We start from the raw sequence: 16,705 nt of genomic DNA, 5'->3' as shown, positions 1-16,705 counted from the left end.
CTTGCGACCTCCCCCTGGCGTGTAAAGCCTTTATTAATACTTAAGCAGGAATTGAATAACGGTCTACACAGTTCACAAGTGAATCAAACACCCCATAGCCTTTGTTCTCCTGTCAAAAGGAGCTTCGGCCTTGTCACCTATTAGACTCCACACCATCATATCTCAGGCACCTTAGGCGACATAGGGCTTATTCTTCACGCAAGGCTGAAAGGGCAGCTAAAGAGGGAGGGAAACTTTAATGTGAATGGGGGCAAAGATTTAGGAGGAGGAGTAAGACCGAACATAGAAGGGGGGCGTGGAAAGGAAAGCCCAGACGTGGGACAGGAGAAACAGGAGACGCATTAGCAATTAAATTGTGGAGCCAGACGCAAGAGCCGGGAGGAAATTGACCCTACCAATTTAAAATGGAGATTGTTACAGTGAGGCTGCCAGTGAGAAGAACAGTGTGGAGGCTGAGGCGCTGGGCACGGGGGTAAAGTGATCCTGCTCCATGTGCAATTAGCCAAGGAGGCCTTTTAGGCTGCAGCCAAAATAGGGGAAAGGGACAGAGGAGGGAGACAAGAAAGAAGAACAGGTGTCATTTTAGTATGGATATGAAGAGAGTCCAAAAAGTCGATCCTGATCACCGTTCTCAATTATGGCTTTAGATTCTGTGGAGATCGACTTTATATTCTCTCTTTACAGAAACTCAAATTGTTTATAACATATAATTATGAAAATGTTTGAGATCATTTGACACTATTGGCACAGACAGCTCTGCATCCCAAGGTGTGCCAGCCAAGTGCTGCTCAGTGTGTCACTACCAGACCGTGCCATCTGATATTTTAATAGCTTTATGCTGCCACTAGGCTTACTCTACACCTCCCAATGCTTTTATATTGGAGGCTCACTGCTTGAAATATGGGTCATATCATTTGGTTATTTTGTTGTAAGTCCAAAGGTAGGACAATTCACACCAGAAGTAGAATCTCTGACTCACTAAAGTGTTCAAAATATCAATGGGCACCAGTACAGTCAAGTGCCATACACAAGGTCTTTCTAATACAATATGGGGAAGTGGAAAAACAGGGACAAGAATTAGACAAGGTGCTTATAATTTTCACACTTCAGAGATGATCAGTTGGTGACAGTGTTGAATGATGATGATAGTTGCATAGATCTCTTGTTGCAGTTGTATGATACTGTAGCTGGGGACAGACTATTTTAACATGCAGGCTGCAGGCACATTATCTTTACCCATCATCGCCACTGAAGCAGTCCAGAAGTGCTGCAAATGCTCTTATACACAAGAAAATCCCGTTTACATTTGAGTTTCAACCAGGTTGGGACAAGTAAGTCTTGTCTGGTTAAAAAGGATTATAGGCAGCATGCAAACATTGTTAACAATAAGATGGTTCAAATTCTATAACTAGGGAAATAAACTCCACAACCTACATTAATACAGTACAGTTACAAAGGGCAAACCTCACAAAGCCAATTAAGTATCTAACAGTTCATTGTAATTTTTTCTCACCTTTATCATTTTGCATCTAATTTGAAAAATCGTGAACGTTGAAACACTTTGAAACGTTGGAACAACAGTTGAAACAACTGAACCTTTTTTCCCCCAAGGTTAGTCAAATTCTCTTTTCAGATTCAAATTAAGAGGAAATCGACAAGGACTCAGAATTGTTATCCACAATGTTCTTTATCTTATATCTCTGCAACACGACAAAATACAAAATAAAAACACTGTTGTAGAAGCAAAGCTCTTTAGAGGGAGCTGCAGGTAACACGCTTCGCGTCACTGCAGGTGATTGGTCTTTGTGTGCCGAGCCATAGGAACGTTAGAGGTAACTAGAGGGCCATAGCATTTACAGTGCATGGAGTGTCTGACATGTTGGGGCACAAGACAGCAAAACCAAAAAAAATCAACTTGAAGGGAGGGAGAAATTAATTTTTTTTTTTACACATAACACTTGAAATGATGCTGAAGGCACTTGAAAACAACAAGCTAATATGAAATGTAAAACATGCTTTGGTGTCCCATTTTACTCTTTACTTAAGATGTAATTAATCTTTTTAAACAAAATTAACCAAACGAATGACAAAGAGGAAGAATTTGGGTTTTTCTGTAGAGAAGAGAATAAATATAGAACAAAATTGTAAACTCAAATCATAATCCAAACCACTCTAAACAAAGAGAAATGGGGTTTGGACTTGAATCACACACTATTATTAAGCTTGGCTACTGGATATTTAGTCAATGCTGATCCATAAAAGAAACCATAAAGTGCATCTTTGGATGGATGGGCAAAACAACACTGAATGACAGACTTTTCCAGTCCATTTGAATACAGAACTGATTGGTTTGGGTTAAGCTGAACAATTTTCTCCCAAATCTGTCTAAATGGTCGACTGAATTGAAAGCAAGTAAAACATAAAGGAAAATAAAATCATACAACTAAAAGACATTAAGCAAAAACAAAACAAACATTTAAAATTATCTCAAACTGTGTGCTTTCTGCTTCCCAAAAGGCATAGTCTTTAAGACAAACATCCACAAAGGCAAATTTCAACACACGCTGCAAATGTAGCACTCTCTCTTTCTCTCACTTTTTCAAACAGTTAAAACAATATCATCATCATCATCATCATCATCATCATCATCATCATCATCATCATCATCATCATCATAATAATCAATTCATCATCAAATATTTTGTTTTAAACATTACTGGAACAGATCTATTTTAGCAACGCTGGCTCATTCGGGGCAGAAAACCATTGGCAACAAGCAAAAGTGACAAACTCACAACAAAACGGCAGCTGCAAGAACTAACTGCATGTGAAGATTTGCGCAGATATTATAGCTACTCTGGACTTCGATAAATAGGATCACCTACACTGACCTACACCAGGTTATGGTCCATAGAAAAAGACAGTGCCTCATCATTCACGGCAGTGTTAGAGCTCCTCGCAATGTCACCGAGCTCCGTGTGGTTCAGTTGAGCGAAAACTATTAGCACTTAGCTTTGTCATTACTCCAGACGGGAGCTGGTGGACTGAGAAAGGCAGTACGTCAACAGTCAGGTTTAAGGACCGCAAGATTTAGAAGAGTGTTAACCAGCTGTGCAGGAGGAGAGTGAACCGTCCTAACCACAGCAGCTCTTTAGACAGTCTCAATAACAGAAAAGAAACCTACGAGCAGGCACACTTGTCACTTGGCAACTTGGTCAACAGCACATCATCTTAGAGCATGGTGAGAAAAACTGGAGAGGAGGGAGGAGAGGGTGTGTATGAGGAGAACACCACTCTGCTGCTAAGGCACTAGACAGGCCGTAATACATTATGCCAAGTTAAAGTCTGTGCTTGGCTCCATCACAGTCTTTCATGCTCTTCCTCTCCTCCTCCTCTCATTTAATTTAGTGTAATCCACAGAAATCATCCGCATTGGACTACAGGGCTTTGAAAAAAAGTGTTTAGTTTTGTTACTATTTAGCAATAAACGCAGCTGTGTATGTATGTGTGTGTGTGTATGTGTGTGTGTTTTGTGCGTGTGCTGCCGCCCCTTTCAACACGCCACACTCCCAATCTTTGGCCTTCAGGTAAAAGCCGCATGCGAGGGCCTTTCTTCACTCCTGACCCATCCTCCTCCTCCTCCTCCTCCTCCTCCTCCACCTCTCCCGGTCGGATCAGTCCGTCTTACTGTGGTTGTTGTTGAGAAGAGTGTGGCCGTTCTGCACGTGGCCATTTTTAGACTTTTCCCTCCGCTCGTGCTCGTCGTCTTCATCTTCCGACTCGGTCTCCTCTTTGTCGCTCCTCTCGTCCTCAACGATGTCCTGTCGAGCACAACAAAGACATTTACCTCATCATGTATATACAGTATATTCTGTACATATGACAGAATTTACACAGTCTGGTGATTTGATGTGATAGCGGTAAGCGATGATCCAGAGCAGAGGCTTTGCTGGATAAATTCAGACAGGCCGAAAGCAGTTTTTCATACATTTCCTGGCAGGAACTTGATGACCATGCGCACGATTAGAGCGGCCCAGAAGATGTGCAGACACTGCAGCACTAACAGCAGGCCGTTGAAGAAGTAGAAGCCGAAGAAGGGGGGGTAGAGGGTCAGGGGGTACACCCACGTCGTGTGTATGATCCTGGACAGGGGACAAAGGCAGAACAGAGACTCCAGTCAGAGCCACCTACGTTCACAATCAAAAGCCTATTGAGAGAGGCCAGGGTTGTAGACAATGTCTCTGTGACAGTGCACAGGGTTGTGAACAGCTACCAGAAAATGTTACTGTGTTTTTACCAAGGATGTGCAAAGTAGACCAAAAATGTGTCACAGCTGAACTGATTCCACTAATCTTCATATAGTAATTACAGCAATATTGCACAAGCAACTCTGATATTAAATTATTCCTACCAGAAGGGGAGAATTACAAGGCGGGTGATGATGAAAACTGCAGCAAATACAGTGAAGATGAGGTTGCAGGTTCTCCTCCAGCCTGCGTAGTTGAACATCTTGGCTGACTGGAAGCAACAGCAGAGAAAACAGAGTGTAACCTTTTCATTTCTTCCCCTCTAGAGGGCAGACAATGAACCGTAAGAGGAGTGCAGAAGGCTTTGTAGTGCCAGGCCTTTATCAGTCTGAAAGACTTGGAGTGGTAAAACATCGTCACAGAACACTGGGCTCAACTCTTCCTGGTTTCAACAGCTAACTGGAATGGAGGCCACTCTTGATGCCTTTTAATGATGTATACTGCTGTGTGGTACTATGTACAGTGGTGACATTCACCCATAATACAGCTGAACTCTTCTTCTTGTGTGTAATTGATTGTTCCACATCGATTTTCATTATTGTCTTTACTTTATTACAGATTTTGTTGTAATGCTTTGCTTTGAATTCCTAAAAAGTCACATTTACTGTTAGATATATGAAACCAACTATTAGCTTGGAAAGTATATATTTTTCCATGAGGAAAGGTAGGTAGGGTATTCTTTAATCAACATAATTACACTGAGAGTTAATAACACAAAGATTCAGTGTCATCCAATGATATGAGGGAACAAATTCAAACTCATTGACTCTTAACAAGTCCAAACCCAAATGATATGGGATATGTGTCAGATGAGATATATACTGAATCTTTTTTTTTCAGTGAAATGCCTCTTTAACATTAATCCAGTGAGAGCTCCCCTGAGGAGCTACATAACTCTCTTGCTGTGCCACCATGTGACCGCTATTGATGCCATGATACTGTGGACTCATACCTCCATTAGGTAGTCTGAGGTATCATGCACCAGCATGATCAAAGTCCCTGCCCGGATGTAGTTGACCAGCCAGGAGAAACTGATCAGGAGAATGGTGGCTACATGGTGAACTATCTGCTCTCTGAAATCCTGATAAAACATAGGGACACAGAGAATGACAGTGTAAAAACACAAATCTAAGACACTCTAACAGAAAGTGTTTTGTCACTTATTGATCCAGCTGTAAGAATCGGTCACTAATCGACAGCGTGTCTCCATGGCATTGATGCAGGTTTTATAAATGATTAACTCTCCAGATTGAACAGCTTATAAAAAGAGACTAAATCCAAGTATTAAGGAAAAAAACCAATGTAACAAAAGGTTACAAAACCAATCCTTAAATCAGCAACCGATTACAACACAGTGGGTCTCCTGAACAGTCTACAAAACCATTGTTTTTGGCCCAAAGAATTAAGTCCTTGCATTTATCAAATCGAGTTATAAAACAAGAACTGGCATTGAGGCCAAGCAATTTGTTGACAGAGTCGAAGGTCTGCCACCTTTCACAATAGTGCTCAGACTAGTGGGGGAAATGGTCAATCTGTCCCTCCACAGTGAGGTCTCCCACTGAGCTCCTGTCACACATTAACTCACAGGGCACCTGACAGATGTACCTGACTGGAGAGGCAGTTTTGTCTGTTGCAACAGAAAAGGTGGCCATTGTAGTAGATTTACTATGATTTTATCGTAGTTTCAATTGACAAAGTGGAGGGAGAAGTGGAATTGAGCATGGGCATTATTTTTAATGGAATTTTATGGCTGACAGCTCTACTGTGCATTAACTCATGCAGGCTTGACGGGAAATCATTTATCCAAACCTCAAATACACTGCAAACACCAAGGATCCTCATTGTTTGGTTTACTCACTGACTGGCATCTGCTCAGATCGCTCTTGATGGAAGGTTGTTGGGTTTTTTAATAGTCTGTAACAGTGGGATAACAATGTTTGGGAGACAGTTGTGCAGCACTTACCTTGCGTTTGACATCCGATGCCACACTAAAAAGCAGCGAGACGTAGAAGCCTAGTTCGATCATGTAGTACCAGTACTGAGAAGGCAACAGTGACTGGGAGGAAAGAGAAAAAGAGAAAGAAAGAGCTCTTAGAAAAACAAGTTGGCAGTAATTTTCCACTTTATACCAGTTCATTCATTTGGTAAACAAATTACAAGAAGAGAAACCAGTTTGTGCAGGTTACTTCGCATCCTTTCACATCAGCATACCGAAAGCCTCCAGAAATTTGTATCGATTTAAACAAACGACAAAAACATGAAATGAAATATGAAATTTGATGATGGTTAATTCATGTTACAGAGCATTGGCGTACCATTGTGGGGAAGCCATCCCACATCTGCTTCATATCATAGAACCATGGTTTCTGAGGGGAAATGGATATTCAATATTAGTAATGGTCTGAGTCTCTTATACACACACCAGCCCTCTTTGGCACTTACAAGCCAATCGGAAGACAAACATCTAACAAGATCATGGAGAGAAATAATGTTTGTGGGTGGCACCAAAAAGCAATATGGAGGTCAGCATGTCATCCACATATTTCTAAACACATTTTGGAGACACCCGCCATTATTGGAGATGGGTGCGTCCAGTATGGTTGAATCATTAAAATCTAATTTCCTACATTTCCGTATTTTTAAAAGGCAGCGGTAGCAGAGAAAACATCATTTCTTTTTTTGTGATGATGACAGACATTATTTTTCTACAAGTGACAGTTACAAAGTTGCCGGTGGAACGATGAAGATGTTTCCAGATGTGACAAGTCTCTCTATTTAATGGTTACATTTCACAAAATGACACATATACTGCATTCTGTACTCACATCAACGAGGACTGCCAGGCCAGCAAAGAAAGCAAGAAGGTAAAAGGTAAATCTCCAACTGTAAGAGAATGCACAGCAATCTCAGAAATCCCATATTAATAAAGCATGATTTCACACATCAAACAATGTCGAACCTATACACAAACAAATGTGCAGACAATGATACAAAGTAAACCCATACTCCTGGGAAATAAACACTACAGCATGGTTTAAGAGACACAGATCAAATAATAATGAAGGCACAAAACGAGATGAGGCTTCCATTAACACACCGCTCAAACAGACGCCGTCATGTTTTTGCTGTGTGCCCCTATCTGAAATGAATGTCTTTTTTAGGCATCACCAAATCCCATGTGGGAGAGGAAATGCGCCATTGAACCGTGTACATTGTTTCTACATGCTCTGCTTCACCTCCAGCCACTTAAAAGTCACAATGAAATGGAAAATGACTTTCACCTTGTTAGCCAATTCCCAATATCGTAACAAACACGACAGTATTTAACAGTAAATGCCAAAAATGTACAAAGTGTCCATTCTCTCATTTTTATACCAGATTCACATTATATAAAAATCCAACCAATAACACCTTTTTTAACAGATTTTTGAATAATCTCCCCCTTGTTGCTGGGATTTATTCATTTTGGAAAATCTTTGTGCCAGCTCAAGATTATGCACAAAGCACCAAGCTACTTTCCATGTTTGTTACAGTCCAACCTGCCCATTTTTGAATAGTCCCACCGCAACATCCTGTTTCAACTGGAAATGCAATAAATTATGGAAGCAAGATACCATCGAAATGCTGTTTCCTTGTGACTTTAGTAGTATCCTAATACTGATGGAATTACTCAAGCTCTTTGCCTAGGACCTTTTTCAACAAATAAAGTAATTAGAAACACACTGAAAAGTTATTTGCCATAGAAATGAATGGGAAATGCATGTTAAAAAAACCCCCACTGAAATCCTGAAAAAGGCAGTACAACTGCCGCCCCCTTTACACCTGACATTAACATGTGTTCTGGCCTGGGTGATCGGACTGTGATTGGATAGTGCCAAAAAGGCATAAAATCCAGGTTTAAATGCACTCAAGACACATTGAAGATCATCCAGAAATGCATTTGAACACATTAACAAAGTAGTGTAAATGCATCTTCAATCCACACATAGGAACTACAGAAAAATGGAAGTAAACGTCTTTTTGTAATGGAAGTTAACATGTAGGATTGTAATCCAGCTAAAAGATATCTGGACACAATCTGGATATGAGACGCTTGTTAATGTCAGGTGTGATAAGGGGGTCTATGATTATTGTGAAGGACAGACAACAGTTTGGGGTGGATTGGCCTTCTGCTGCTGATGATGTTTACCTGGCTTCCCGGAACTTCTTGAGCTTGCTGGGCCGGTCCTGGTTTCGCCGCCGCCGGAACCACCGCTGGACCTGCCGTACTGAACAGCCGGTCTGTTTACTTAAACTCTCCACGGAGCTCTAACACAAGAGCAGGAGAAATGGAAGGAGAAGTCAGTGCTGTCTGTTATATTTGGAATCATGAAATTATGGTAGTCAACTTTTAGGAAAGATAGGTCGCATGAGGATTTGGGCGGAAAGATGGGACATTTTTGCCATGACGTCATTCTCTTTGATTGATACGTCAACTAACTCTGAAGTTAGGAGGCTCAAGTTTTATTACTGCCAAAGGACCTCTATCAAGCAGTGTTAGTTTGCCATGAGGCAGTGAAGTATGCCACATGATTACCTGTGTGGGATGCTTTGATGTGCTACAGAAATAGGACTCCAGAATGGGATTTGGAGCGACTCGGACACGCGGTTTGTCGCTCACCCCAAGTAGAGAGGCCAGAGGAATGGCCACTGTCCTGGAAGGAAGAACATACTGGGTGGAGATTACTGTTTACAGATGGCCTTTGATCCAATGGGATGTTTGGTTATACTTGTCAGAAAAAAAACATGCAAAGCAGATGGTCAGAGAGCGAGATTAACAGGCAAATGACAGGACAAAACAGTAAACTGCAAAAATCAACACCAAGTAGGGCGATGACTTCCATGACTGACCTCTCGAATATCTGTCTGATGACCAGGAAGCAGAAAGCAATGGGGATGGTGGCCCAGAGGTCCCCCATTTTAGGGAAGACTTTGCCATCGTGGTCCTTCAGGTCGGCCCAGCCCAGGCCCTCAGGAAACCAAATCCAGTCGGTCCATATCAACTCGTTCAGCCGAGACAACATCCTGAGAGGGAGGGTGGGGTGAGAGAGAGAGAGAGAGAGAGAGAGAGAGAGAGAGAGAGAGAGAGAGAGAGAGAGAGAGAGAGAGAGAGAGAGAGAGAGAGAGAGAGAGAGAGACACAGACAGACAGACAGACAGACAGACAGACAGAGCGCAAAGGATTAATCTAGATCGAAATCTCTGACATGCTCTTATTGATCCTGCTGTAGGAAATTTACAAAAATATTAAACAGGAAAGAAATGTTTGTCTTCTCAATGATCTTCATTCAGATCTTCCATTAGACAATTATGGCAACACACTCAGCTGTGACGACATTGTGATTTCTGAGGAGGAGGGAGAGGTTGAGTGGGACGACTATTGATTGAGAGTGATTAATCTCACTGGGCATCTGCAGCAGGCACCGTATCTGGACACTAATTGTTCCAGTTCAGGGGAATGATACAGTAAGGGTGAAAACTTTCCTATGCGTAACATTTTCATTCAAACATGCGATCAGATAACTGATGTTCATTCATAGAGCACACCATCTTGAATTTCACTTTGGTACTAATTTCCATTTCTGACAGGTGATTTTTCATGTGTAGTTCTTCAGTTGGCTCCATATTTACATAATCACTCAGTCACATGGTTAAAAAAAAAAAAGAGTGACATTTCACACAGTATAAAAAGTTGATAGTTTGGCCTCATCTTAACTTTAATAGAACTTAAGACCGACATGTTGTCGGCCCAAGAACACCTCTGAGCTGTACTGATCTGTTATTATATAATAACATAATTAGTCTATTATAAGATTTCTTAAACTTTTGTTACATATAATCGAAATTGAGAGGGGGCGGAGCATGAGGTTCACAGCACCTACTCGCAACCTTGTGAGCAAGGTGACTCATGATATACAATTTGTTGCATGTCAGTCACTTTCCACTACAACCTGTACAATAATAATGATATAATCTCAAACAAAAAGGGATATAAACAGCCTCTCTGACAAACAGAAACCATACAACTCAGCAGTATTACGTTGTACTTCATAGATATTAAGTGTCTGCACACTACATATACATACATTTTTATGTTAACTTAGAAAATCTGTTTAGAAAATGACCAACATCTGATATGTGAATGCAGATGACTTTGTTACCGATGCTTTGTTGTGAGAGTGCAGGTGACTTTGTTACCGATGCTTTGTTGTGAGAGTGCAAGAACAGCAACAGGATCTGCTGTGAAAGACTCAGCACACAGGGATGACATCAGTGCTGCTGTCATTACTGGCAACTCCTCAATGGGAGTTCAAGTCACCAGTAGACTTTATTTACACTGGCGGACCCATGGATTTTGTTATAGACTACAGTGCGATTCTCATGTTACTATGGCACCTTTGTTTCTGCAGTCGCAAGGCAAGAGAGGCCAGTGTGGAGGGACCTAGGTCTTACTGGAGAGGATCATTTAGGAGGGAAAATCTTTGTTTTTAAAAAAGGGAAAAGTCATTTCGATGAGTAAATGAATGTCCATGAAACAACAAAGTAGTCTATAAGCTGACACACGGGCCGCTATACTGACAGGGACTAGCGTCTCACCTCCTGATAGAGCCGTTAACAAGGACTGTGTGTGTGGACTTTGACCGTTTATAAGCTTACTATGAATGCGCAATAACTCACGCAGTCTGCCTTCGTTAGCACAGGAGTTTCACCTCAAGAGGACTGTTGCAGTTTTACAGAGAAATCGTATTATTTGGAAACACTGGAGGTGAAATATCAACTAAGCCGAAGTTAATCAATCAGGGATTTCACCGACCCCGCCACATCCTACTTGTTACATCTTTTGTTTCAGAAATGTATCATAACCTTGTGTTCATTCCATAAAACTGTCTAATGTCACTTAAATCATCATTCGCTGACCGTATCAGTCAGATATTTGGGAGAGAAATCTAGCTTCCTCACAAAATGTTCATTGCAATACTAAGCTGACTACAATCGGCCTGCTAGAAGGTATCATGTTAACAAGTCTTTTGAATGCTAAACAGCCCTAGTTTAATATATGTGTGAGCAAATAGAGGAGAATGGGCTCTCAGAGGAATTGTGTTAAAATGTGTTAATGAGTGCAGGTTTGTGTCCAAAACGCGTCAAAGACAGTCCGCGAGTGAATTATGGGCTTTAGGTGAGCAGACAGGGGGTTCTTCTGTCTAACAGGGGGAACTGGAAACCACCCTGGGGCTGCAGCAGCTCTCAGGTGTGCATCCCACTTCTACACTGGAAAGTAGACATTCTGCCCACAGCTTAGAGGAAATCACAGCTATCTCTAGTTTACAGCATGCATTTATATGCCAATTTAACCCATTTAGTTAACACTGAGTGACTTACAATGAATGGGACAGTAGCTGAAGGTAAATTCCCAGCTTGCCAACATTACAAGGAACCAAAATCAGAGTGCAACGGTCAAATGTAATAAATATTCCTGTGTCCCTAGATGTTCACATATGATAGATAAGATGTTTTTGGAGTGGAAAAGAATGTAACACTGCTTGTTGTCTGCTGGTGCTGTTGTATGATTTCTTCAGGTTGACTGACTGGAGAAGATCAGACCCAGCACCAGCAGCTTAGGAGGTCCGACTGCTGCAAGTGAAAGTAAACTCGGATTTTGTTTTGTAGCCAAGCTGTATTAACAGATTACCAAGCGGCAAGTGACATAAGCAAGTGAGACCGGAACAATGAAGAACTTGGACCGTTACCGGGGGCAAGCCTGCTTCAGCTTCAAGCTCAAGCACATTCAAGACAAATTAAACGCATTTTAGGCACACAAAAAAATAATAATAATTCTGGATACTTACTATGTTCTGATGTATTGTATATACTGTATATATTTTTCTGTTTTTCTCTTGTCATTGTTATTGCCCATGTTTTTGTCACTGTTTTCCCAGCACCTATAGCACACTGTCCCGGTGGGGGATCCCTCTGTGACTTGGCCTGCTCAAGGTTTCTTAAATTTTTTTCCCTAGCAACATTTTTTCATGGGAGTTTTTCCTTGGTCTAAGGCTGGTGGTGCTGGGTAGGTTAGGCTATGTAGATTAGGTAGGCTGTTATGTCTTGCTATAATCTGTTTTCGTGTGTCTTGCTCTTCCTGAGGTTTGTCCTATATCTTTCTGTTCTACAGTTGCTTGCTGAACAGCTAGCTCAATCTCTGTACGGTCCTTTGAGACATGCTTGTGATAAAGGGCTATAGAAATAAACAAACTTGAACTTATTCCTTTTCTAATGCTATACGACTGCTATATGGAACAGAAAACTGCAAGCATCTGCTAACCTGTAAATCTATCAATGAAGATGCTCTACATGTATTTCATGTTTTGTTGTATTATCCTTAATAGGCTATGTTCTTGTGCTGGCTAAAACTTTTGAATTGAATTAACTCATTTGAACAGTACTCTGGCTTTACATTGTGTGCTTCCCTATCATTATTTATTACGTATTTGTTGACATCTGATGCAGAAATATCACCTGCCCACTCCTGTAGCCTGTATATTTTGTATTTAATGATAGGATATCGTTGATATAGTAATTGGAGAGACTTTCCTATGGGTGCTGAGCCACTTGTCGCAATTTGTGAGTCAAAGTAGCTTTGATCAAATACACTAGTGGTTTCTAAAATGGGGTCCGTACCCATGAGTATGGAGTCTGTAGTGTGCCAACCTAATCGTTATAGACTAGTTCAGTGATGAATCATTATTGATTAATTAATATAAACATTTAAAAACATTTTAGAAAGTGATTAAATTCACATTAAAATGATGCAATTAAAAAAAAACTGTTACTACAAAAAAGTAATTGTTCATTAAATGAGTCAATAATTCCATTTCATTATTCTGTCTTTAAATGATGAATAAATTACTGAATTTATAAATGGATATGTAAAATGATTTTTACTTTTTGTTATTCCATTTACTAATGCGTTTTCCTATTAATTTTCCATCTCACAATTCATTTATCTCCTGCTTTAGGCCTTGCTGTCACACTAGAGGCTTCATACATGAGCGGGTTCCCAGGAAAGCCAAGGAAGGGACTAATTTCACTATTATTTCTAAGGCTGGGTATTGGCTATGACCTCACGATATGATACGTATCATAATACATGGGTCACGATACGATTGTATCACAATACATTGCGATACGATACATATTGCGATACATTGCAATACTCTACATAATTTACTGAAAATGTAAAAATAGAGCTGAAAATACAACTTGCTGTGTACCACCTGGGTAGTCTAATATGTACATCACATTATATTGATAACTCAGTGGAAAAATTGAGTCAAAACTATTTAATTCAAAGGGATTTGAGGGAAATTTAAGGACATTTTAAATCCATTTAAAACATGAATCGTTTTTTTTAATGTATTGATATGAGGGGCTGGAAAATCGATACAGTATCATGGAAAAAAAATATTGCAATACTCAGCTATATCGATTTTTTTGCACAGCCCTAATTATTTCACTCATCAGAAGTTATCAGAGTGGAACACTGTATCAGGAAGACTGTTTTGTTGATAGGCTTCACTCCATGCTTCACTCTCCCCACCAACAGTATAGAGAGAAATTATTTTGTAAAACATATCTAACAACTAAAATCCTCTCAGATGGGGTTCCTTTCAACCTAATTATAAAACTAGGTTCAGTGGTGTCAAGCCTGTTCATTTGGGGGGTTCCTGTCATGAAAAGTTTGGGGAACCCCCACCTCCCACCCCCACCCCCCGACACAGCTACCTACGCTGTTTGCGTAAACCCGTGCAGGGAGTGGTAGAGTGCGCAGGCATGGCGTAAGTGGGGAGTCTCCCGGACATAGCGGAACAGACAGGCTGGGCTCAGCGGGATGGAGACACTCTCTAACAAGTTTCCCAACACACCTAATTCACGTTGCACACGTACTGCACGGGGCCACACAGGATCTCTGAATCACTCAACCGAACAAGATAAAACAGGGGCAACTTTACACACATTTCCGGTTAAGAAACTTTTTTTTACGCATCCATCATTTACAGCGTAGGCGACAGAGGGCCATTTTTCTTTTTGCTAACAACTTCTCCTTTTCCTCTGGGTCGACCGCTGTGGCGGTTAGGCTTAATACTGTTTTCACGACCTTCTCTTATCGCGGTGTTCCTGAACAAACATCCCCCCACATCAGGACAAACCACGGCCTATGGGCTACGCAAACTTTGATGTGAGCCACGTTAGTCTTTGAAGAGCTAAATCCGAGTACACTTCAGTTCGTGTCAGCAAAAGTTTGGTGGGTGTCCCCGGTTAAAACTTCACATAAACCCCCAGGAGAGGTTGACTCTCCCATTTCTGTCTAAAAATAGCAGCCATAAGGTGTGTGTGCATGAGGAGAGGTCTACGGTTTGTGCTTGAAGGAGCCAGCTAGCACAGAGGTGGCTTTTGCAGTCACAAACGGTCGCAAATGGATCGTCAGTTGGTCCGTCATGTAACGGTGCAGTCAACTTACCTCTCCACTTTATGCAGGTAGGTTTAGGTTATCTGATTTTGAGATATTGCACGGCGAGGCTGCTGCTGCTCTTCCTCTCCTTTCTCTGCGTCTGTTCCTGTTGTGATCGGCAGGATTTCATGCAGATGTCGACATCAAAGAGACTCCAACCTGTTGATCGCTGAAATGAGCTGCAATCCGCCTTTTTTTTTTCTTTCCTCTAACCGAAGGCTCGCGACATTATCAGTAAAACTCTGTGTCACTTTCTCCGAAATCTCTCCCCTCCGGTCGTAATTCAAGTCTGGCCCGAAGAGGGTGAATCACGTGAAGTTTTTCACTTTTCCGTTTGATCAAAGTAATCTAAATGGGCCTAGGCTTGTTACCGTTTAGCCGGGTTGTTCAATTGGTTGGATAGTGGATATTATGGTTGTAGGGTAGAGCAGAGGGGGCGGAGAGGAGGCTATTTAAAGTGACGTGGGCCCCAACCGAGGTATGAGGGGTAATTAATGCCATAGAAGGAGGAGGAGAAGCAGGGAAGCAATCATATGAATGAATTTCATGGGAATCGTCTATTCTGTATTCATGTCACGGGAAAGATGGTAGATACGAGCTTCCTGCGTGAAAATACCGCTTATCTAAATAAACTGTAAATACTAGTGGGGATTAGTCAGGGTTTGGTGATGGCGACCCCGATTTCCCCGAACGTCACTGCAGAAATACTTGTATTCAACTGTAGGGAGTGACATAATTCACTCCAAATAAAACAAACAAAATTAGTGATTTTCATCACATTGCAAGTCATTTTTCAATCGCAACTCTCACTCTAACTCACTTTTATTTTGTGGCTCACATCACAATGTTTATTTTACTGTCAAACAAACTCGAATGTATCACTTACTGAGTGCATATAGGCTATGTTCAGTGTGAAAAAAAGTTGAACACAAAGCAACCAAAATTTACAGAAAACTCCTGAAAGCAGAGGGGAACAGTATTTTCAGTATGCGTACAATCTTTCGCATATGATATGAATGCAGAATAAGCCCATTCCATTAAATATACTAAAACGTGTGTTAAGTTGTTGCCTTGTGCTGTCAACTCATTCCAACAGTAAATTTCATATGATGTAAAGGCAGCATTATTTTGATTTGCAGCAGTGTAGCACCATGTCTCATGTTAGCGGCAGCTAACCCTAACGATGGGGTTAATCCATAATGTACCCAAACATCTGTCTTGTGATTTTCTGACACTGACTTAATGGCACCCACCGTAATTATTGAAAATAAGTAATTTGTTGAAGAGGGGCCTCCGTAATTACTGTTCAACTGGCAGTGAAATAATTGCTAGGTTTGAAAAACAAAACCTGCTCTTCTGTAAAACAACAGCAGTTGCAGTTATCAGTGTCGGGATTTGCAGAAACGATTCTGAATGGGAAAAAATAAAATCATGATGTATTGATATATCATTTTAGACACATACCCCTGTCTTAGCTCACTTCTCCTCTTGTTCTTTTGTTTTTCTTACCTGTGCATCTGATGGCTTTGACCTCTTTATGATGCTGTGAAAGCTGAGTTGCAATGTAATCTTGTTTTCTGTGATGCAGTGTGTTTACCTATTATCACTGTGATCCAAAGACCTTAAAGTCCCTCTCTAGTGTCACTATAATAATATTTTCTACCATCGTATACAATTGTGGCCTATTTACCCTCTTTGATTTGTCTTCTCATTACTCACCAGGACGTAGATTTTGTTTAACCTGTTTCATATACAAATTAATCTGGCCTAACTACAATCATAAATCATCAATAATTGTAATTTTATTTTTCCATATTGTATGCTTTCCAAATCCAATCGTGGCTATGTGCATT

General features: G+C 40.9%; 1 protein-coding gene across 1 annotated transcript; it reads right to left on the bottom strand.

Annotated features, from left to right (window-relative positions):
* Positions 1 to 1,676: 1,676 nt before the first annotated feature.
* LOC139659985 (ceramide synthase 2-like) lies at positions 1,677 to 15,256 on the bottom strand. The gene is made up of 11 exons (XM_071538021.1): positions 14,862 to 15,256; positions 9,198 to 9,371; positions 8,884 to 9,001; positions 8,497 to 8,615; positions 7,133 to 7,190; positions 6,623 to 6,673; positions 6,271 to 6,363; positions 5,260 to 5,388; positions 4,412 to 4,518; positions 3,989 to 4,142; positions 1,677 to 3,821 (listed from the first exon to the last, which is right to left on the bottom strand). The coding sequence occupies exons 2-11, from the start codon at positions 9,368 to 9,370 to the stop codon at positions 3,675 to 3,677; spliced, it is 1,149 nt and encodes a 382-aa protein (XP_071394122.1). The 5' UTR covers position 9,371; positions 14,862 to 15,256; the 3' UTR covers positions 1,677 to 3,674.
* Positions 15,257 to 16,705: the final 1,449 nt, after the last annotated feature.

The sequence above is a fragment of the Centroberyx affinis genome, unplaced genomic scaffold (assembly GCF_046629955.1).
Source record: "Centroberyx affinis isolate AG114_WGS23_722 - 3 ecotype Tasmania unplaced genomic scaffold, CSIRO-AGI_Caff_v1 ptg003185l_1, whole genome shotgun sequence".
Classification (NCBI taxonomy): domain Eukaryota; kingdom Metazoa; phylum Chordata; class Actinopteri; order Beryciformes; family Berycidae; genus Centroberyx; species Centroberyx affinis.
This window is presented reverse-complemented; position numbering and strand designations above follow the sequence as displayed.